Below are 24,020 nucleotides of genomic sequence, written 5' to 3' on the forward strand. Positions count from 1 at the left end.
AGAGCGTATGCAGTAAAAATGTGAAACATACATATTCAGTGTCTTGTACTCAGTTACCTCACTAAATACAGTAATGTGTAACTTTACTGTAGTTTTCAAATGGCTGTGTAAATAGTATACTATAGTGCTGTCTTGAGCATTTTCAGGTAGTGTCACCAAGATCTGACTTTTTTGCATTGGAAAACATTTACAGAGTAAACTGTCATAATGAAAACATGGCAAAGCCATTTGACTATCTTGTTCATAAACAATGGTGTCAGGACTTTTCATTTTGATGACACTGACACTTTCATTGACATGAATACTTGCTTTGAGGAATGAACTATCCATTTTGAGCAAGTGACACGCTTTTGCAGGTTATCAACTAGGTTTTGCAGTTTGTACTAATTGTTTTGAGAAATGCATTAACTGTTGTGCAAATGTAAATAGTGATGTGAGAAATGCACCAAAGCGACTGAGAAAAACTGTAATATATATATATATATATAGAGAGAGAGAGAGAGAGAGAGAGAGAGAGAGAGAGAGAGAGAGAGAGAGAGAGAGAGAGAGAGAGAGAGAGAGAGAGAGAGATAGATAGATAGATAGATAGACAAATAGCCTTACAGTTAAACAACGTACACTACATGCATACAACCATGCATGACATTTAAGGGGACATGGGTACTCATATGAAGAAGGACTATCACTTTTCTTTGTTTTATTTAAAGCAGGTAGTGGCAGAGGACAACACTTTTGTCCTAGGCAGGCTTTTTTCCAGGTTATTGTCCTGTATCTTTGACCCGATGGGAATAAAGTGAAGAATGGGTTGAAAGGGTGCCTGGGGTCATGTACTATAACTATAATGACTCCTCTGCTGTGTCAAAAATCAGAGTCGGAGCAATTTTCCAACCACAGTCCTAAAGATGAAGCCAACGATGAATGATGAACGGATCGATCATCGAGGTTTTATGATGAGGCAAGGAATAATGACCATAGACAGCACTGGAATGTGATGGTTGAATATGACCATCATCGCTCCATTCATTTACAGTAGGTTATGGAGTGTGGGCCTGCTAACAGAAGTCCTTATCTTCAGATATTCGGTTCGAGATGTGATTGTGTGCCGAGCTTTTAGCAATGCCGGCTGAGTATTTCAGATTGCAGTGCTCGGACAAACGGCATTGCCTCGCTGAACTTTAATGTCAGTTCACGGAATAGGATTATAGAGGCTGGAGCGTGCCCTGCATTTAATAAACTACAACGCTCATACGAGATAACTGACACGGGGGCACCATTTTATTCGAATTTTAAAAGATGCTGTTAAGCCTGTCAAACACCAGTGGATGCCCAGAGAAGTGTGAAAGAGTTAAGTGTTTTTCACAAAGAAGGTTTAGAAATATTCTTCGTTGTTCTTTGTAAGCTGGACTCCTTGCTTGTACACAAACAGCAGTAGGGATCCCAACCAGTGTGACAAGCTAATGATAGCCCAATTTGATTTTAACATCTTAACATTGGTTGTCTCTTAGTTTGAGAATTGTCATAGCTTAGGTCTTAAAAATCACTTCATGATATGATCACAGCCTAATGTCACTATACGGTAATTTCACCGATGCTGCACTGAGACTGTAATTTCATTTTCAACCACTCTGGTGGTTCACTTGGCAGCACGGTGGCCCAGTGGTTAGCACTATTATCTCACAGCAAGAAGGCCCTGGTTTCAAACCCCAGATTGCCCAGGTCCTTTCTGTGGAGTTTGCATGTTCTCCCCATATCTAGTATGTGGGTTTCCTTTGGGTGCTGTGGTTTCCTTCCACCATCAAAAGGACATGCATGTTAGGGTTAATACTCCTGTCTGTGTCCCTGACCAAGGCCATGGAGAGAAGAACTGGAGTTGCTCCCCGGGCACTGCAGCTGCTCACTGCTCCTATACAGTAGGATGGGTTAAATGCAGAAGACAAATTCATTCTAAGAATACAATTTGTTGTAATAATACAATGTCGAATAAAGTGGCTTTCTTTTTCTTTTCTTCTGATGCCCCACCTCAAGTCAACATACTCATAGTATTGTGGGTTTCACAACTGATTTACGACTTTAGCTGGTTCACCAGCAGCTCGTCCAAAGCCATAGTGCATGGGTCTTATATTGTTGTGTTGTACAGCATACATTTCTATCTCCATACTACATGCCCACATGTCCCCCGGCTCTATTTTGGGATTGTGGGGAGGTGTAAGGACTGAAGTCGGAGCATTTCTGCCCGGGGTGAAGGGAGTAGACTCACGACATGGGTCTTAGGACTGTATATAGTTGGCAGATGTCCTTTCAACAACTTGAAGAGGGTCCTATGTAATGGCCTCTTGAGTTAATCCCCCGTCTTTTGTTGATTCATATGATATACACAAGATGAGAAAAGATGCACACCGCGTAATATTTTTCCATCTCTTGAACACTCAGATCTTTCTTTGACGAAATTTGTTATCATTATGTATATGACTCATGAGCCCATGGGTGAATAGATTGGACCATATAAGGACAGATAAAGATCAGGGGACACTCAAGATGCCCCATGACTGAGAGGGATTAACAGCAACAATACCGCTTTACTGTGGGTTTACCAGACCCTGACGCGCATGCAGGGAAAGCCCTATACATCTGATGCGAGGGTAGAAAGAGTATGGAGCAGGGGGGGGGGGGGTCAGAGAGAGGCATGCAGATTTAAGATTCCTAGCACACTGTGACCTGGCGCTGTCTCTGATCTCTGATTGAGTGTTGGCTAAATGTCAGCCTATGGAGATGAGATGAGACAGAGAGGGACACTTTTTCTGCATTTGATGCCCATTTACTGATGTCTTTTACAGCCGCCATGCCATGCATCTGCAAAAGTGAAGCTTGATGTTGAGTGTGTATGTGTGCATGTCTGCATGCATGTATGCATGTGTGTGTTAACATGCTTTAGAAAGAGTTGGAGTATAAACTTGTTGACTATTCAGTGATAGTTTCACCATCACGAATTACAGTCTATGGCTTCAAAGTTCCTACAGCTGTTCTTAAATCTCTGTTCTCAAGTATTCATACATCCATATATATTCACCTGTTTCTGTGTTAGCATATGGTAAACATGGTAGATATGCGCTCTAATTATGTCTAGATGCAGAACAGCTACACCATCTAGTGTTACAATTTTGAATATAACACTCAACTTAAAGTTCAGAGTAAATTGCTAACACGTCAACTACCTTTTTAAAGCGTGATATCATGCAAAGACTATATCTTACTGAGGCCATAAATATAACTTCAAAATGTACAGATAGGGAACTATAAAGATAACATTCACATTTTTGATTGCAACAAAAAAAAATACATAACCTGCAGTCGTCACTCCGAGGTCTGATTTCATGTTTACTTTGATACTAGAAATTCTCCACTGCAGCAACCAGAAAACCATCCATTATCGAAACCGCCTATCCTGCTGTCAGGGTCGCGGGGATGCTGGAGCCTATCCCAGCAGTCCTGTAGATATTTAACAACACCTCAAAGATGATGTTGGTTGACAATTTTAGTTGACAATTACCTGAAAAATAAGTGACTTTGTGTTGCTATATCGTAAGAAGAGGAAGTGCGAGGGAGGATGTATGTTAATGAATGCCTTTTGTACAAACACGTATATTTCTCATGGTTTAGTACCTGCCCAACACCTCTGCCAAGGAGGGTATGTTGGCAAATCAGTTACACGATTCTTAGGCTGTGTGATTTTGACACATTTTGCAAACCCCCAGCTTGTTTCTATGGTAGATATCCGGACACCAAACAATACGGCATATCGTATCTATCAGAAATATCAGTTCAATACAAGAAGGAAGGCCCAAATTTGGGTCAAGTACTTGTTCAAAACATGTAATCAGTACATACATTAAACATCATTTATCAGATTGTTTTTAAAGGACTACAAATGGAAAAAAGAGACAAAAATATGAAAGCACACAGGACTGAATGTGCCAGGTACTTTAATGACATATAAGTTTAAAGATTGTTAAAATCAGTAGGTTTTCATTATGATTCATCTTGCCCTACTTTCAGCCTTACAGGAAGTCCATACTCGGGCACAACCGGTACACATTTGCTCATTACAGTAGAATGATTAAAGAGACTTGGTAATAAGTCCTATCTTTGATTCATACACTTTGGGGTTCATGTATAACAAATCATTACTCAGCAGTATTAATTATACAAGATATCTTCTTCAATTTTTTTGTATCCGATGGTAAAAATGCAGTTTTTCTTGTTAAACTGCTAAATGAACTTAGCCTTGGGATATCCCTCCTAGTTTCCCTTCTTGGTTGACGTTTCACCGCCAATCAGTGATGCTGTCAAGTTAAGTGTGTCATTCACCTGGCTCTCCTGAACGCCAGGCCGGTGTTATGGAATTTTCCAACTCCCTCGCACAATCTGTCTCCCCTTCAAATCAACGGGTTAGGGTTAGGGTTAGGTTAGGATTAGAGTTAGGGGTTAGGTTTAACCTAACCTTACCCTAACCCCCTAACCCTAGCCCATTCATCCGAAGGGGAGTCAGATTCTGTGGGGGAGTCGGAAAATTCCATAACACCAGCCTGCACACATGCTTGCTATCCAAATGAGGGTACGAGTAATACTTTGTCAGAGGGACAAAAATTTTAACCTGGCTTTACATTCACCCGTATTTCTCGTTTTCGCTTGTTATCAATCAGCCTGTGCTTTGAACACTACTTCCACTATAAATTGAAGTTTGCATAAAGAACAACCATTAGTACCCTTGGCTTCAGTGTTCAGGCTGACAACAGAGGGGGTATAAAAGACAAGCAGGGGAATCAAGAGCTGAAAAACATTTCTTCGTATCTTGGAAATGAGAACACAGCATCACTCATACAGTTACGTCACATATTGTATGATACTTTGCTATGAGAGATCTGTAACCCTGCACAGGGCCGCCCAAAAGGGGGGGGGCGTTCTGGGGCCGAGCCCCTAGGGGGGGCCCATGGAGGCCAGCAATAATTATGTTCTTGCTAAATATAATAATAATAATAATAATAATAGTAATAATAATAATAATTGTATGCTGCAAGAAGAAGGGAATGGAAAAGTTCATCAACCGTATCCCAGGCAACATCAACATCTGTGTAGTCCAGAAGATTGCCGTACTCGGAACAGCCCACATATTACGACGAGTACTGTCAATCAAATGACATCTGCCCTATAGTGCCTCAGGTCCATAGTTTGAAGCCGGCTCTACAGGATGTAAAACAGGAAACATGAAAGAAATAATAATTATAATTATAATAATAAATGATGATAATGGCAATACTTGCCATTGAGTGTGAACTGGCTTAAACAGATGGACTTTAAAGATATTATAAAGGACTTTGCATCCAGTAAGACAAGGAAGATGGCTGTATTAGAGGCAAAGATGAAGCCATGAGGTAAGAAATTGCATTTTCTACTAAGAAATGTGTGGTGTAAGTGTAGCAGATCTTTTTTGACCTTAGCGTGTTTAAGTGTATAGTGTGTGTGTGTTTGTGTGTGTGTGTGTGTGTGTGTGTGTGTGTGTGTGTGTGTGTGTGTGTGTGTGTGTGTGTGTGTGTCTATGTAGCCCCTGTTAATGAGTAAGTCTCTCTCAGTTTACATGTATGTATGTGTTTAATAGGAGAGAGCAAGCACATGTGTTGATATGAGTAAAGCAAAGAGCTTTTTTTTAAAGTGGGGTGGGCTATTCACTGGACATTTTCAGGGGCCCAGCCCTGAAAAGAAAGGGATTTTATTCATTCATCCATTTATTTATTTATTCATTCATATTTATTCATTTCATTTATCCAAAAAAAATGATCTGTCCGGTGTGCATGGGCTAGTAGCAAGCTTAGCCCTCTTCCGCGTCCTGTCAGACTGCCCTCTATGTTTCCTCTTCGGGCACAGCTTCGGGGCAGATCCGCGGTCCCCTGGCTCACAGGACGCAGCAGAACAAGCTCCCCTAGCCGGTCCAGCGCCAGCTCTCCCAGCCATCAGACGAAGACACAAACCCAGATGCAGACGCGGGCAAAGACCGCATGGATGGTACTGGGTGAGGCCGCAGCAAACGTAAATTCGCGCCGCCATCTTCCCACACCGGTTATGGGTGAGGCCGCTGCAAACGTGAGTACGCGCCGCCATGTTATTTATTTGGAGGCCGCCAATTTATTCATTTGTCGCTCTGCATTGTGCAGCATTGGAGATTTAAATTAATTTACTGCAATGAATGGCTCACCCAGGGGTTATCGCAAAAGAGGGGATATCCACGAGGAACACGTGTCATCCATTACCAACGTCAAAATTATTTTTCCATCAAGAGGTGTTGGAAGTGCTTTGACACATACATGTACTCTTTCACGTAGCATTTCGACAGAGATTCTCTTCGTTGCAAATCATTGACACAATTCAGGTAGCCACGTAAATTGCTTGGAGCATCCGCTTTACCCATTAACCCAAGAGGACATCTTCTTCTGTTAAGCGATTCAAAGAGGAGGGAACTAGCCCTGAAATGCTTTATAAAGAATCAAAGATGGCAAGATTGCCATTATAACCGGCAAGGATTGAAGAGAATATCGCCAGAGAAGCTGTCACAAATACCTTTGAATTTTTATTTTTATTTTCCTTTTTTGGCTTCTCCTTGATTATTTACCCTGTTGATTTTATATTAGTGCACATCACGTTACGATAACCAAGTACGGGCCAAAATGTTCGTGGAGGAGCGGATCTTCACACTGTTTAAACGGAACGCACATCACACTTTGACCTGCTGGAGCGTTTTCTTCAGTTTTGGACTCTGTATTGCTTTTCTTGGACCCACAATATTGGACTTGCAATGTCAAACCAAATCGACACTTAGCCAGATCACCTGGGTGTTCTTCTCCCAGCAGTTCTGCCTGCTGATCGGCAGCTCTGTTGGTGGTGTTTTCAAGAAAACGTGAGTAGATGCTCATGCCTGTGTAATGAACGTGACTGTTTTTTTATAAGTTTGACCAACAATTAACATCTTATCTGAACAAAATTATGAAACATAAAGCTGTCTGCCCTAGTCAGTCCCGGATGTGTACTAACCATCTATTAACATGGCATTGTTTTTTGTTTTTTGTTCTTTTGTATCCCCCCCCCCCACCCAAAAGGTTGTTCAGTGCTCTGTCTGCCTTGTTTGTTTCCGCTCTGGTCATCTCTGTAATATTTGCCATCATTCCCCTGTGCAATAATGTGCTTTTGCTGGCCATTGCCATGGCTGTGTCTGGTTTGGCCATGGGCATCATCGACACCATCGCTAATATCCAACTGGTGGCCCTCTATCAGAAGGACTCAGCTGTCTTTCTGCAGGTGACAAAACTGGGACCACAGCATCACTATTACCACTATTCCACTTATAAACCCCATTATACATCAACATTTTCAAACTGGAAAATAAAAACAAAACAAAACTAATAACATTCAAAAACTAGAGCGTTTGAATTGTTTTATACTGCAAGCCACGGGTCTATTTTTTCCAATACAACTGATGTACCCCTCATATCTTTTGGGTTGTTATGTTAAAATTGTGATTATAAACATTTTCCTCCTGGCTGTAGAAGCCAAAAGAGTTCCACTTTTTATTTAGAAAAACCTCACCATTCTTTCCTATTCTTTGCAGGCCCTCCATTTCTTCATTGGATTTGGAGCCCTGGTGAGCCCACTGATTGCAGATCCCTTCCTATCCGAAACAGGCTGTGGAAACCACACAGGGAATGGGACTGAGATGATACATCATTTTAGGAACATGCTGCGAAACAGTCCCATAGCCGAACACAACGTCACCCTAAGCCACCTGCCCCAAGACAGCGGGGAGGACTCCATCGTGCACTATGCTTTCTGGATCATGGCACTTATCAACGTAAGACAAACGAATGAATCCAAATGGCAGAGCTGAATCACGCTGTGCTTGACATTCATTACTGCACTGACCTGCACTGCAATATAAAGTCAGACTAAAATTTAAGCACTGTTGTTTTCCAACGTTACTTATTACTTTAAACGCCATACATTTTGTACTGTCTCTTTCACCTGGAAAACATGTGTTAGTATAAAAGGCAGAATTCAGTTTTTGTCCTTTTTTTTTCTTCAAAAGAGCTCTCCCTTGTTCTGTCATCAGACACAGTCTTTTACATTCAGCCAGTCGGATCAAATCATCAAAAATACAGCCATGCCCACCCTTACCTCCAACCCTTGCTTGTACTTGTCACTCAAAGGTCAGCTCATGAATATTAATGAGGACTAGACCACTCCCTCAGTTCTGGACACAACTGAGAACAGTAATAAATACAGGTCTAAAAAAAACCCCACAATATTAGACATACAAATTAAAAATGTTGCTGAAGGTTTTATTACGTCGTCTTTAAGGGTTTTAGACATAAAAAGTTGAATCTGATTACTGATTTTGGTTAGCCTTTTAGAGAATAATTAAGGGATGATGTCCAAATAAAGACCAATTGTGGACACATTTTTCTAAAGTGAGAAGTGAACTTCATGAAGGGCATGTTCTTCTGTGAGAGGTTGTAATGATTTGTGGGCCTCCAGCTCCCGGTGCCCATTGCCGTGCTGTTCCTGATGTACAGAGAGCAACTGATCCCCTGCTGTGCCAGCGGTACCCCTCGTCTGCTGGACAAAGATGAACTGGCCATGGAGAACCAGCAGGGGGCAGAAGGGCCGGACACAGAGGTGAAAGATGAGGAAGGGGGAGGTAAAGAACCAAACTCATGAGCTAGCTTACATGAATAGCATTGCCACTACCTACTACTATTACTACTACTACCGCTGCTGCTACTATTACTACTACTATTACTATGAAGTCAATTCAATTTTATTTGTATAGCCCAATATCACAAATTACAAATTTGCCTCAGTGGGCTTTACAGCAATACAACATCCTGTCCTTAGACCCTCGCATCGGATAAGGGACAACTCCCTAAAGAAAGCTTTAACAGGGAGAAAAATTAAGAAGAAACTATACCTACAACTGCTACTACTACTACTACGACTACTACTACCACTGCTGCTATTATTAGTGCCATTGCCATTGCTATTACTACTACTACTACTACTACTACTACTACAACTACTGCCACTACTCCTACTCGTACTACTGCTACCATCTACCACTACTACTATTACAACTACTGGTACTACTACTGCTACTACTACTACTACTACTACTACTTTCGGCTGCTCCCGTTAGGGGTCGCCACAGCGGATCATCCGTTTCCTTTTCTTCCTGTCCTCTGCATCTTCCTCTGTCACACCAGCCACCTGCATGTTCTCTCTCACCACATCCATAAACCTCCCCTTTGGCCTTCCTCTTTTACTCTTCCTTGGCAACTCCATATTCACCGTCCTTCTCCCAATATCCCCAGCATCTCTCCTCCACACATGTCGAAGCCATCTCAATCTTGCCTTTCTTGCTTTGTCTCCAAACCGTCCAACCTGGACTCTCCCTCTAATATACTCATTTCTATCCTTCTTCGTCACTCCCAATGAAAATGTTAGCATCTTCAACTCTGCCACCTCCAGCTCCACCTCCTGTCTATTCGTCAGTGCCACTGTCTCCAACCCACATAGCTGGTCTCGCAACCATCTTGTAAACCTTCCCTTTAACTCTTGCTGGTATCCTTCTGTCGCAAATCATTCCTGACACACTTCTCCAGCCACTCCACCCTTCCTGCACTCTCTTCTTCACCTCTCTTCTGCACTCCCTGTTACTTTGGACAGTTGACCCCAAGTATTCAAACTCATACCACTTCATCACCTCTACTCCTTGCATCCTCACCATTCCACTGTCCTCCCTCTCATTCACACATATGTATTCTGTCTTGCTTCTACTGATTTTCACACTCCAAGACCAGTCTCTTTATCTTCCTTCCTCTGTCCTGATGACACACCAAGTACCTTCCTAGCTGTCTCCCTAACTATTTCTGCAGCGGTTGCCCAGCCATCCAGCAACTCTTCAGTATCACCCAGTTCCTGTTTTAACTCCTCCCTGAACTCCACACAGCAGTCTTCCTTCTTCAACTTCCACCAATTGATCCTTGGCTCTGCCTTCACTCTCTTCCTCTTCTTGGTTTCCAAAGTCATCCTACAGACCACCATCCAATGCTGCCTATCTACATTCTCCCCTGTCACAACCTTGCAGTCTCCAATCCCTTTCAGATCGCACCTTCTACATAAGTTATAGTCCACCTGTGTGCGCTTTCCTCCACTCTTGTATGTCACCCTGTGTTCCTCCCTCTTCTTGAAATATGTATTCACCACAGCCATTTCCATCCTTTTTGCAAAATCCACCACCATCTGTCCTTCCACATTTCGCTCCTTGACACCATACCTACCCATCACCTTCTCATCACCTCTGTTCCCTTCACCAACATGCCCATTGAAGTCCGCTCCAATCACCACTCTGTGTCCCTTGGGTACCCTCTCCACCACTTCATCCAACTCACTCCAGAATTCTTCTTTCTCTTCCATCTCACACCCAACTTGCGGAGCATATACATTGATAACATTCATCAATACACCTTCAATTTCCAGCTTCATACTCATCACTCTGTCTGACACTCTCTTCACCTCCAACACACTCTTGATATACTCTTCCTTCAGAATTACACCTACCCCATTTCTCCTCCCATTCGCACCATGGTAGAAGAGTTTGAACCCACCTCCGATGCTCCTAGCCTTACTCCCCTTCCACCTGGTCTCTTGCATACACAGTATATCTAACTTTCTTCTTTCCCTTATATAAACCAGCTCTTTCCCTTTACCAGTTATAGTACCAACATTCAAAGTTCCGACTCTCACCTCCACACTCCTACCCTTCCTCCTCTCCCGCTGCCTCTGGACATGCCTTCCCCCTCTCCTTCTCCTTCACTCAACAGTAGCATAGGTTCCACCAGCACCCTGCTGGCCAACAGTACCCTGCTGGTCACCAGCACCCTGCTGGCCAACAGCTGGCCAACTGATGGTCGTTGGTAACCCGGGCCTCAACCGGTCTGGTATGGAAATTTGTTTTATGATCCGCATATTTGATTTAGCAAAGATTTTACGCTGGATGCCCTTCCTGACACAACCCTCCCATTTATCTGGGCTTGGGACCGGCACTAAGAATGCACTGGCTTGTGCATCCTCAGTAGCTGGGTTATTAGTAGCAGTACTACTACTACTACTACTATTATGATTGCTACCATTTAACACTACTACTACTGTTACTATTACTGGTACTAATACTGCTGCTGCTGTTACAAATACTTCTACTACTAATAATACTACTACTACTACTACTGCTACTACTACTACTGCTGCTACCACTGCTTTTATTACCTACTAGCACTACTCCTAATAATACTACTCATACCACTTTTGCTATTACTACTATTACTACTGCTGTTGCTAATACCGGTAGTAATAATTAATAATAATTAGTATTATGAAACAGTAACTTGTGATTTCTGAATGGTTGTTCCATTATAGGTCACGGGGATATTTTTGGCTGTTGTCAAAATGATAACCTGCGTGGTTTGCCTGTATCCTTCTTTATGATTCATATCCTGGGTGGAACAGTGCTGTTCATGACTGATGGTATTGTGGTGAGTAGACAGTGTAAAAACATGTCAGGGTACTTTATTTCTTATAGAGACTATCATATCGTATCATCAAACAGAGGGTTGACCCCCAACAAACAGTGAAGGCATGCCTTGTCAGTGTCCTTTAGCAAGACACATTACCTGATCGCTCATTGCAGTTTACTCCATATGAGAAGGTTAGCTATAATGTAATAATAATATAGTTATAGTAATATAATAATGTAATGATGATATAGCTAAATAGCTATAATGTATAATAATATAAACAAGTAGAGCGCTTCAACGTTCATATTATGCATTACATTAATTAATATACTTCATGAACTGCTCATAAACACCTTACCCAAAATGCATTTTATATTCAACACAAACTGCAGAATGTAAACTGTAAATGGACCGCATATATATATATATATATATATATATATATATATATATATATATATATATATATATATATATATGTGTGTGTGTGTGTGTGTGTGTCTGTGTGTGTGTGTGTGTTGCTATATATGTTAATATATATATATATATATATATGTGTGTGTGTGTCTGTGTGTGTGTTGATATATATGTTAATATATATATATATATATGTGTGTGTGTGTGTGTGTGTGTGTGTTGATATATATATATATATAGAGAGAGAGAGAGAAAGAGAGAGAGAGAGAGAGAGAGAGAGAGCACTTTTCTAGTCTACCAACCACTCAAAGTGTTTTACAATGTATGCCTCAAATTCACCCATTCACACACATTCATACACTCATGGTAGAGGCTGCCATACAAGCCACCAACCAGCTCATCAGGAGCCATTAGGGGTTCAGTGTCTTGCTCAAGGACATTTCGACATGCTCTCTGGAGGAGCCGGGGATCGAACCAGGAACCTTCCAATTACCAAGGTATCTGAGTCCCTGCTTTTTTCTTTTTTGCTAACAGGGTGCATACGCCGGCTTTGTGTACACCTATGCTGTAGCACCTCCCATGTCACTGCCCCATAAGATGGCAGGTTACTTGGCCAGTATTTTCTGGGCAGCCATCACTGCCGGACGTCTGCTGTCCATTCCACTATCATATCGCTTCCAGCCCGTCCGACTACTCATGTTCAACCTGGTAATGACAATTCGATCTTTATAGGGAGCTGTCACATTACAATGGGTTATACACATTACCCATGCAGTCCTACCTCATAGTCTTGACCTGCAGACCTCAGTAGTGAGTGATTATCATCTCTAAGCCTTTTTTGCCTCCCAGTCATGTCTCTCTTTTTTTTTCCCCTCACAGGCAGGAGTCATTGTCACAGTGTTGATGCTATTAATCTTCTACACCAGCAGTGTCTTCCTGTTTGTTGGTACCTGTTTATGTGGGCTCTTCCTCAGCAGCATTTTCCCCTGCATGCTAGCCTACACTGAAGACATCCTTGACTACCAAGGTATCATAACTCAGCAGTAGCGCAGAAACAACAATAGTAAAGTAATAAGTCAAAAGTCATGATAAAAGTAGAAATGGTAAATAAGAGACCTCTCCTTCTCTGCAGGTTGTGCAACGTCAGTCCTCGTAACATGCGCAGGAATGGGGGAGATGGTGATGCAGGTTCTTGTTGGCTCGGTAAAACTCGTGTATTAGCCTCATAAGTCTGATATTGCTTGCACATTTACATGTGGAATAGTTGTTTCACATCCACAAACAGACAAACCAACAAAAGCCCCGTGGATGTTAGAGCTGGGAAAATATCAACATAATAATAATATTGTGACATGAGTCTCGATATGGTTTGGCATTTTGGTTCGAGTAATATTTTAAAGGCTACATTACAGTAAAGTAATACAACTGAACTTTGACTGTTTTAGCTGAGTGAAATGAAAAATGAATGCTGCTACTTGCTTGGTCATCATATCCACATAATGAATGATCATTTTGCAAACTTTTTTTTAAATATCTTGTGAAAGCATAAATAGTCATACACAAAATATCATCACGTCATTGACATCGGGAGTATTCAGCCATGAATACCATGATATTTGATTTTGCCAATATTGCCCAGCCCTATTGGGCATCTGGATCAAAGTCTTGTGGTTTGATGTTTCTGGTCCATCCTCAGATTATCCAGACTGAAGGCAGCTACAGTTTCCTACTGTGTGGGATGATCATTGGCTGCATTGGCTTCATCGTCTTTTTTGGTCTGTTGTTTTTCCACCGGATGCACAGAAACTACCTCACAGGTATGCTATTAACCAGCATTGTCATCCACTGCCGGGGAGTAATTTTTAGTGTAATGGAACCACATTGGCACTCTTTTAAGATTCATTATCTGCACTCACCCCATCCTTTCACCCCTATGTGCCCCAACAGGAACCTCTAAAAAGTCAGCCATGGTGGAGGAGCCAGCAACAGAACAGAACGACTCTGCCACAACGGCACAGAAGGAGGAAAAAGAGAGCAGCTGAGGACAGCAGCCAGGAGAGTGTGTTTTCCCCAGTGTTATCTCTAACGTGCTAGTGCAGAAAACCGGATTTATTTTGAGCATTACAAATGTAAATTAGTTTGGATATACACGTTAGTTTGGATATGTGTTCTTGCAGTTCTTGTAGTTTTGGATAAGTGTTTTTGTCTGTGTTGCCCTGCTATGGACTGGGGGGAAACCATATTTTGTTTCATTTCATGTATGCAAGTACATGAAATGAAATGACGAGTAAAGTGTTCCTGATTCCTGATTCCTAAATGTTTGAAAAGCATCATGCATCTTGCAGTAAAACACTACAAATGTGGAATGTACCAAATCATTCGACTTCTTTTACTGTAGTGAAAAGCACATTTTTATCCACTTGTCAATATTTGCATAGTAGATGTTTTGGCACCCTTGCAACTAACATCTGAAGCATTACTTCTTTTTCTTTTCTTTTTTTTTTGTAATTCAGGCGATCATTGTGTTCTGTACTGATGTTTTGTTTTGTGTTATATTATCACCCAAAGTGAACAATGCATAGTCCTGAAATACAGCTGTGATTATGCCCATCATACTGACTCGGGAAATATATTCACACCATGCAACATGATGTTTTCTTTGGGCTTCAGCTTTCCATGAAAGTGGAGTGACTAATTTAATCACCCGTTTAACATGTACTCTATTTTGTTCTTTTAAAATGTTTGGGCTGAACTTGTATCTCCTGCAATGCTGAGAAATATATTACAATGCACTTGATGTTATGTTAAAACTCTGAAAACAACGCAATGATTAAAACGGATATAGTTTGGATGGATTTGATAGCATAGACAAACTGAAAGCATAATCTAAAAAAAAAGAGTACAAACACGATATATTTTCATCAGCTGAATGTTTATTTGACTGCTTTCTCTCAAAATTAACCACTCAAGAAGACAGCCTCCAATTTTGTAGGGCTTTGCCTTCAGAATGGCATCACTATACTCCTGTGAGTCAGCAGATTTAAAACTGAGGCTTCCTGCATTTGAAAAGTTAACTAGTCAGTCTGTAACTGGGGTTTTTAGCTCCAGTTGCAGCAGGAGCAGGCAGTGTTAAAGACCAGTCCCGTAGCGCAGTGCTCTAAGTAGGTCTTGCCTTGGCTACAGTTGTAGAACTGGTTCTTGTTTTTGGGGTTCTGGTACATCCCATTGGCCTTTCCCACACAGAAGCCACTGTCCATGCCTGAGGAACCAGAGTCCCCACTGGAGGAGCTGTCGCCGCCGGACCCATTGCTGGCACTACCTCCAGAGCTGCTACCATCGGTGGTCACTCCTGCAATGGGAGGGAGGGGCGTGGCAGAAGCGGTGCAAGCTAGGAAAGACCAAAAATTCATATTAAGACACATAACTTTTCTGTTATTAAAGAAAAACTGCTCTGAAAATTTCAATACATGCGTTTGACGACCAGCATGTTCAGATGCTCTTACACATTTGTTCCAGATTGAGGCCCTTTTTGAGGACATTGATGAGTGGGTATTTTCCCTGGTTACAGAAAGTGCCCAGATAATCATCCATGTCGATGGTCCACACCATGGCACCTCCAAAGTTGTTCTTCTTCACCCAATCGGCCTACAGTAGAGGCAGTCAGGAGGAGAGGGGGGCAATCGCTATGAATCCCTTACTAAATGTGGCATTTCAATCAAGGCAAAAACAATTTGTGTGACATTCAGTTGGAAAATCCACAACACATTGGTTACTGAACACATACAGGAGTACCCATATAAAGAACATGAAACATTGTCTAACCCTCTTATACATAAATACACCACCTGGCGATACATACAGCAGTATACAAATATAGAATATAAAGCAGGATCTACCAACTTTTATGCATTTATGCTTATCAAATCAGTAACAATGTGGAAATTGAGCATTTTCTTGTTCTGAAATCACTATCTTCCTTTTATTGGGTCTTAAAGATTGGGAGATATTCTTGGCTTTGTGCTTGTTAGGTATCACAGATGAACGGTGGCGGTTGAAGTGTTTGTTTATATCTATTCTTTACCTTGATCTGGAAGCTCTTGATATTGTCATAGCCCACCCACTGGTTTCCCTTGTAGGCATATGGGACATCCTGGACCTGGTTCCAAACCTCAGTGGCTCCATCTTTCAAAAATCCACAGATCTGCAAAACATACAATCAGTTTTGTCCTCCAGAAGAAAGCTTTTTGTAAGATTTCTTCTTACTTGTCAAGCCACTGGTAAACAGACCTTAATAGAAGAATATTAACTATCACTGCAGCACCATCAATTCCATGCCATATTACTGTTTGACAGAAATAACAAAGTGTACCTCAAAGTAAGCCAGCTCTCCAGCCTCTTGTGTGTACTTCCCTGGAGTTCCAGCGCCAGCGGTAGGTGCTCCAATACCATGGTCAGCAGGGTTCTTCAGGGTGAATGTGTTGCCGTAGGTCGCGAAACCAACCACCAACTTCTCAGCTGGAGCTCCCTGGTTCTTCCAGTAGTTCATGGTATAGTCCTGGAACAAAAAGCACAATAGCTTTTAAACTGCACATGTACTCTGCTGAACAAATTTTCAGAAGTTTTAATGTTTTACATCCAGATTGTACATCTTACATACAGATGCGCATATATGGTAATATCTGTGTAATGTCTTACTGTTTAGAATGTATTAAGGCAAACTAGTATTCTGTTGTGATGAACTTGTATTTTGATGTACAGACACAAATTTTCTCCAGTAAGAGAGTGACGAAGACAAAGGAAATGCAGGTGTGTATTTCCTACACTGGGCCCGTGTTGGCAACGAACACATAACATTTAGAAATACTACTCACAATGTTAAAGTAGATGAAGTTGCCGTGGTCCTCGGGGCTCTTGTACAGGGGGCTGCACTCGCCTGTCATGGGGTCCCATGAGCCGTGGAAGTCGTATGACATGACGTTGATCATATCCAGAGCCCTGGGAACAGAAGGTGTGAGGACAGAGGGGGGATGTTGTATTGCTTAACAATTTGCTAGTGAAATTCATTTAAGCTGCTACAAGGAGTTTTGGATTTTTGTTGACTTTTCCGCACCCTTGTGGACAGAAGTGGTAGTGTCTCAAAGAGGAACAACATTTTGCGTAATGAAGCTCTGGGGACAACGGACAATATTTCAGGGCTTCCGGTGTAGCCGCTGGCTGCTCTCTTCCGTTACCTATGACGACTTCCTCTTCTGTGTGCCCGTCATTGTTTACAGTCGGATTAGCAATTTGAGACGCGAGAAGAGTTGGAGTTGAGAGACGACGTCTACAACCGGGCGGTTTCACAAGTAGTCAACACAAGTCGAATGTTTCCCCACACAATACACAAACATTGATACTTTTTATCGGTGTTTTAGGTCGCGGGAAAACGTGCTTGTGAGATAGACAGCGATGAGGTAATGTATGTTTAATTACTATGTAAACCGTTTGTGTGCTGTAAAGCGTTTCCTCAGATTTCATGGGAATCTTAATAAAACAATATCTTATCTTCTGGCTGATGGTCAAGTTTGGTTGTGTTGATCAGGAATTAAAATTGAATTGAAACTGATAAATAACATATGAACAACTTCTTGTAGCAGCTTAGATTTTGTAGAACTGCAGTGAGAGGAAAAAAACAAATGTCAGTATTAAATCAGTATAGCATGTGTCCTGGTCGCTGCACTGGCGCCTCCTCTGGTTGGTCAGGCCGCCTGTTCGGGGGGTAGGGGGAACTGGGGGGAATAGCCTGACCCTCCCACGCGCTACGTCCCCCTGGTGAAACTCCTCACTGTCAGGTACAATTGGGAAGCAAAAGGGGAGAAAAATCCATCCACCCATCCATTATCCAAACCGCTTATCCTGCTCTCAGGGTCACGGGATGCTGGAGCCCATCCCAGCAGTCATTGGGCGGCAGGCAGGGAGACACCCTGGACAGGCCGCCAGGCCATCACAGGGCCCACACACACACACACACACACACACACACACACACACACACACACACACACACATTCACACATTCACACCTAAGGACACGGCCGATTCAAAAAACAACAAAAAAATCAGCGTAGCAACCAGTTCAGCTGGTATGCTTACTGGCCAAGCTTGGGAATCTGATAAGCGGTGTCAATGGTCTCCTTTCCACCTGCGACAGCAGCAGACAGCAGAAGACGAGCTTTGTTGCTCTGCTTGGCCTCCTTCTCAAAGGCGGCTCTCATCTCCTGTTGAACATAAAAAGAGACAAGATCAACTATTTGTAGAACTATAGTGACATTTCCGAGATTAGTATCAACCTGACTTTGATTCATTCTGTTTTTCTCTGTGTACCATCGCCCACGTTTTCGGGCCTCAATGCAATCAAAGGTCTTTCTGCACCAAGCTGCCAGGGAAAAATCTTGTCAAGCTTATTTGACCTTGGTCTTCCATATCAGGTTAGATGTGACCTAGACATCGCGGTGAGATTAATAAAATAGCAACCAAAGACAAAAGCGGGGAATGAGCTGCCAATAACACACCCCAAGTAAAACAGAGTAGTACTGCTTATCCTGAGAAGGGCTTCCCCTGTTGGCTGGATACTCCCAGTCAATGTCAAGTCCGTCAAACTCATACTTCCTCAGAAAGACAACGACGGAGTCGATGAAGGTCTGACGGTTGGCAGGGCTGGCCACCATGGCTGAAAAACTTATAGGGGAACAGACATTTATTAAAAACACCAACTCAGTTCAGGTGGAATGCCAAGTCTGCGGATGGATGGGGTTTTCTCACCCTGAGGAGCCAAAGTTCCACCCGCCAACAGACAGAAGAGTCTTCAGGTTGCCATTCCTGATGAGGAAGTAGACATTTCATCGCACAAATAGTAATATGGCATGGACTATAATCGTTTTAGAGAAAGGTGATGGGCATGCATACAGACAAAGGCACATTAGCGACTCACTTGTTCTTCAGGCCATTGAACTGACTGTAGAGCTCCACATCATTCCACTCATAGGTGGCCAGCTTGTTGTTCTTCATGGTGGCAAAGGCGTAGAGAAGATGGGTACAAAGGCATGGGTCAATATCGTTGGGCATGAAGATGGTTGGGGGTGGTCTGTACTGTGCCCAGTTTGTGAAGTAGCATGACAGTATGTATGATGATCCTTTGACATATGAAAAATATTGTTTAAAAAAATGCACACACATTATTTATACCATCTGTGGATTTTATGTTGTATAGGAAAGAGGCGATTCAGTATAATTTCTGCTTATCAACAATGAAAATAGGTACAATGTAAACCGTAATTGTGATTTATCATTAATCATCTTCATACAAATGTTGTGGAGTTTGCTTACCAAGCTGCGCTTGAACCAGCAAGGCCAGAGCTGTGCAAGAAAATTGAAAATTAAGAAAAATAAAGGTCCGTTGTTTCATTATACTAAAAACAAGATCAAATGATGAAACAGCTATGAAAATCCAATTTGCTATGGATGTGATATAGCAAGACCTTTCAATTACAATTACAGTAGTCTTTTGGCAGTTATATATATATATACACACATACATATATACATACATACATACTCTAATTCCATGATAAATGAAATGAGGATACAACACAGGTAACTCACCCGTCACAAACGGTAATTTGCCCATGATTGCCTCGTACAAAGAGTGTTTCCGATGGGTGCTCTTAATTTTATACACACCCAATTATCACTAACATGCCCCATTGGCCAAGAGGGGTTATTTGCTAAAGATTATGTCACAAAAGATTATCAAATGTTCTCTGTTCTCACAAAAACAACAGCATGTGATTACTTATCATAGTCGTGCCAACACATTTTCCACAAGCACACATTGGCAGTTTTTTTTTTCCTCCTTGTGTGAAGGTCTAAGGCATCAATGGTTGGCTACAAGGCAATTTCTGTACAAATACAACTGCTGAGCAATGATAAACAGGCAAATAACATGAAACATACACACACACACACACACACACACACACACACACACACACACACACACACACACACACTCAAAGAAAAAGACAAATAAACAACCATCAAAAAATTTATAAAATAGATGTTTGGACCAAAACACTGCAGTTTCGATGTGGGATCAGATTCAATTTTTTTCCATCGAATGTTTCTTACCACATGTGCCAGACATAGAAAGGAGAAATTTTATATTACGCTGCTCCTACCAAACAGTGATATAAACTGCATATATCATAAACATCTCACATGACCAGGGTCAACGTTGTAAATAGATGGCGGTAAACATGCAATGGACCATTCTGTGAATAAGGCTCATGATGAGCACCCATCAGAGAAGTACCAAAGCAGTTTGTTCAGGGTTTGACTAACACGTGTGTATATACCTGTAATTTCCTGTGACATATTCCCTACATCACACCACAGACACACTGCTGGTGTCACTTCTGTAGGTCTCATAAGCAATATGTAAGAACTTCCGCTTCCGGTGTGGGAAGATGGTGGTGCGAACTTATGTTTGTGGCAGCCTCGCCCAGTTCCATCCATGCAGTCTTTGTCCACGTCTGCGTATAAGTTTGTGTCGTGGTTTGATGGCTGGGAGAGCTGGCGCTGGATCAGCTGGGAGAGCTTGGTCTGCTGTGTCCTATGGGCCCAGGGACCATTGCCCTGCCCGGAGCTTCACCCGAAGAGGTAACACTGAGGGCAGTCTGACAGGACGAGCAAGCGAGGCAGGCTAAGCTAGCTGCTAGCCCATGCAGACCGGCAGTTCCAACAGTCATCCTGGCTGGCGTTCGTTCTCCTGGACAGTGATTTATTTTGTTGCTTAGTTTGGATATATGTGTTTAGTTTGGATGTATGTGTTTAGTTTGGGTATATGTGTTCTTGTAGTTTTTGGATATGTGTTTTTGTCTTTGTGTTGCACTGCTGTGGGCTGGGGGAAATTATATTTCATTTCATATACACAAGTACATGAAGTGAAATGCCAAATAACGTTTTCCTGATTCCTGATGCATTTATTTACTTTAATATTTGCACTGGTGACATGTGATGCTAAACGTACTTGACAATTTAATCCACAATAAGAAAAAAAGTTGATGTGTGATATGTCATGCTGGGCAATTTGCATCGTAACAGAAATCAATGACTTATTCAATCTTTTTTTTTCTCATATCATAAAGTAGTTTCCTTATCTTGGAGAGCTTATATGATATTTGGTAAGATATAAGCCGATGTCAGCAGAAAACTCTATTTCTTGACTGAGCTGCCAGGGGCCTGAAAGCAGAAGTGGTGAAATGAGGTGGCCAAATGTTAGTTACACCATGGTAACAATGTGTCATGGTGTGCAACAAATACAAAAAATATGGTTCCACGCAAATGTCAAAGGAAGTGGAAATGTGGCATATCCCTCTGGCAGTGGGGGGGGGGGTTGAACTTAAGAATTCATTCTCATGGCTATTCCTATGACCTCCGACAGCTCAGTAAATATTTGCGAATGTATGCCACCGATGCATGTGTTATCAGCTGAGTTTTCCTTGGTTTAACCTTCAGTCGATGAGTGGTCACACAAATTAAGTATATATTGTTATAATAACCATTGCTTTGCCAGTGCAGTCACCATCAATTGATTTGAAATGGGGACAGTGTACATGGGACAAGTGTTGATATCATCTCCTGCTTTTGATTCTGGTGTTGGAGGTGTAGTGAGGTTGTAGGAGGTGCAGTGACCTCGACCTGTAAACAGTCAGCAACACTGTCTGTGAATGTTCTCATTCATCCAGGTCATGGTTTTCCAAAGGAATTGAATCGAGTGCAACTGGACTTGGTATATATCCGTGATTATATACGGATATATACCAAGTCCAGTTGCACTCGATTCAATTCCTTTGGATAGTCAGCAACACTCAAACAAAGATGCAGCATGCATTGGAAGTCTACATTAGAAGTCAAGTCAAGTCAATTTTATTTGTATAGCCTATTATCACAAATTTGCCTCAGGAGGCTCTACAGCAACACAACATCCTGTCCTTAGACCCTCGCATCAGCTAAGGAACAACTCCCTAAAAAGATAACCCTTCAACAGGGAGAAAAAAATAGGAAGAAACCTCGTGGAGATCAACAGAGGAAGGATCTCAAGACAGACAGAGGTGCAACGGATGTTGTGTTTACACAATTTACAGAATCCAACATTGAAAGAGGATAACAGAATTATAATGTAATTATAAAATGTATGAATAATATGATGAGGAAGAAGCCAAGCAGTGTCCAGATGCCACCGGGACAGCCCAGGGCCCAAGCCACGTGACCATCATCACCATGTAAAAAAAACAAAAAAACAAATTAGTCATATATCTTACATATCTTAGTGAGAGAAGGATATAATATTAAAACAGGATAACCAAATTATATGGATTTATAAGATTTAAAAGGAAATGTGATGAGGGGGATGCCAAGCAGTATCCAGGTGGCGACCACCATCACCATGGAGAGTTGGGAGGAGGACAGTGTGCACGTGCACACAAGGAAGACTCGCATCACACCATTCACATTCACAGAAAGAGAGGAAGGAGAAGACATCGTTCAAAGAGAGAGAAAAGACATGTGAGAGAAGAGAACAGTTTGCAATAGTCAGTCTGTGTGAACTGACTGACTATTGTACACAGACTGCAATAGTTCGTGTTGCAATCTGTTCACACAGTAGTCAGTCTGTGTGAACAGACTGACTACTGTGTGAATTGCCATACAGAAGTTAATTTCTATATTATATCTATAACATACACCCCGATATGTGATTTCAACACATTTTGGCATTTAAAAACAGGGTGGAAAAGTATGGTTTAAATAATGATTAACACTAAACCTCAACTTAGCTTATGTGAGCTGTGGTGCAATATCTTGTAAGGGAAAAAAAACCTTTTCAGGAAAACAGATACAACTCCACAAGCTCATCAACAAAAGCTTCTGTTCAATATCAGAAATAAAACACTAAAAGTAAAAAATAAAAAAAACTACTAAAAAGGAGACCGTCTGACTCCAAATGATCCATTTTGTTTTCAGTGAACACCACCAAGCCAACTTGTCTTGCGAGACAGAAAATGTGAGAAACTCACAGAAAGTTGAATCACTTCATCTGGACACAACATTTATTGACAAATACGTCTCATCACTCATCTAAGTGACCTCTTCAGTCTGAACTGACAGCAGTATCCCCACCCTTATAAACAACACAGTGGCATAACGACCTAGCCAACTATCAGTTTCATATGGGTGTGTCCATTGACTTGAGTTTCAATGGCCATGTGTACTATTCACAGGGAATGTTTGCAATCACAGCATTGTAAAACGATGACAGATGTACTCTTAGCCCCCCCCCCCCCCCGGTTCAGGGGTGGTTGTTCCCGCTTCACATAGATGGCCTCTTTGACCTTTTTAAGAGTACATCCAATTGGCCAACTAATGTATTCCAATACACATGGAGAAATTGAACTTGAACTCGAGCTTGAATACATGTTGAGGACAGACTTACATGTTGAAGATAGTATATATGTTGAAGAAAGATTACATGTTGAAGATAGTATATATGTAGAAGAAAGATTACATGTTGAAGATAGTATATATGTTGAAGAAAGATTACATGCTGAAGATGTTACATGTTGAAAACAGATTACATGTTGAAGATAGTATATATGTTGAAGACAGATTACATGTTGAAGACGTTACATGTTGAAAACAGATTACATGTTGACGACAGAATACATGTTGATCGCAGTATACATATTGAAGACAGAAAACATGTTGAAGACAGTATACATATTGAAGACAGAAAACATGCTGAAGACAGTATACATATTGAAGACAGAAAACATGTTGAAGACGGTATACATGTTGAAGACAGAAAACATGTTGAAGACAGTATACATGTTGAAGACAGTACACATGTTGGAAAAAAAACTTGTTGAAGACAGTATACATGTTGAAGACAGAATA

The 24,020-nt window shown here is 41.6% G+C and overlaps 2 protein-coding genes across 2 annotated transcripts; one reads left to right on the plus strand and one right to left on the minus strand.

Annotated features, from left to right (window-relative positions):
• The first annotated feature begins 6,716 nt into the window (after positions 1–6,716).
• Positions 6,717–14,071, plus strand: mfsd4ab (major facilitator superfamily domain containing 4Ab). Its single transcript, XM_056298924.1, has 10 exons — positions 6,717–6,946; positions 7,146–7,344; positions 7,655–7,894; positions 8,578–8,740; positions 11,515–11,630; positions 12,564–12,737; positions 12,909–13,056; positions 13,162–13,232; positions 13,726–13,846; positions 13,977–14,071. Exons 1-10 carry the CDS (start codon positions 6,717–6,719, stop codon positions 14,069–14,071), a joined length of 1,557 nt encoding a protein of 518 aa, XP_056154899.1.
• A 1,056-nt stretch (positions 14,072–15,127) lies between these two features.
• Positions 15,128–19,695, minus strand: LOC130106768 (acidic mammalian chitinase-like). Its single transcript, XM_056273013.1, has 11 exons — positions 19,671–19,695; positions 19,395–19,424; positions 19,000–19,201; positions 18,831–18,887; positions 18,581–18,746; positions 18,162–18,286; positions 16,901–17,024; positions 16,399–16,584; positions 16,111–16,230; positions 15,533–15,674; positions 15,128–15,417 (listed from the first exon to the last, which is right to left on the minus strand). Exons 1-11 carry the CDS (start codon positions 19,693–19,695, stop codon positions 15,128–15,130), a joined length of 1,467 nt encoding a protein of 488 aa, XP_056128988.1.
• Between the last annotated feature and the right edge of the window lie 4,325 nt (positions 19,696–24,020).

The sequence above is a fragment of the Lampris incognitus genome, chromosome 2 (assembly GCF_029633865.1).
Source record: "Lampris incognitus isolate fLamInc1 chromosome 2, fLamInc1.hap2, whole genome shotgun sequence".
In the NCBI taxonomy this organism is placed as follows: Eukaryota; Metazoa; Chordata; class Actinopteri; order Lampriformes; family Lampridae; genus Lampris; species Lampris incognitus.

What these genes read in the sequence shown, in the direction of transcription:
- mfsd4ab (XM_056298924.1), top strand. Translation starts at nt 6,717, where the DNA reads ATGTTCGTGGAGGAGCGGATCTTCACACTGTTTAAACGGAACGCACAT. An exon ending in TCATGACTGATGGTATTGTG is followed by an intron (nt 11,631 to 12,563) that starts GTGAGTAGACAG and finishes TTTTGCTAACAG; the next exon opens with GGTGCATACGCCGGCTTTGT. An exon ending in AGACATCCTTGACTACCAAG is followed by an intron (nt 13,057 to 13,161) that starts GTATCATAACTC and finishes CCTTCTCTGCAG; the next exon opens with GTTGTGCAACGTCAGTCCTC.
- LOC130106768 (XM_056273013.1), bottom strand. Translation starts at nt 19,695, where the DNA reads ATGGGCAAATTACCGTTTGTGACGG. An exon ending in CAAATTACCGTTTGTGACGG is followed by an intron (nt 19,425 to 19,670) that starts GTGAGTTACCTG and finishes TTTCTTGCACAG; the next exon opens with CTCTGGCCTTGCTGGTTCAA. An exon ending in ACTACTCTGTTTTACTTGGG is followed by an intron (nt 18,287 to 18,580) that starts GTGTGTTATTGG and finishes TATGTTCAACAG; the next exon opens with GAGATGAGAGCCGCCTTTGA.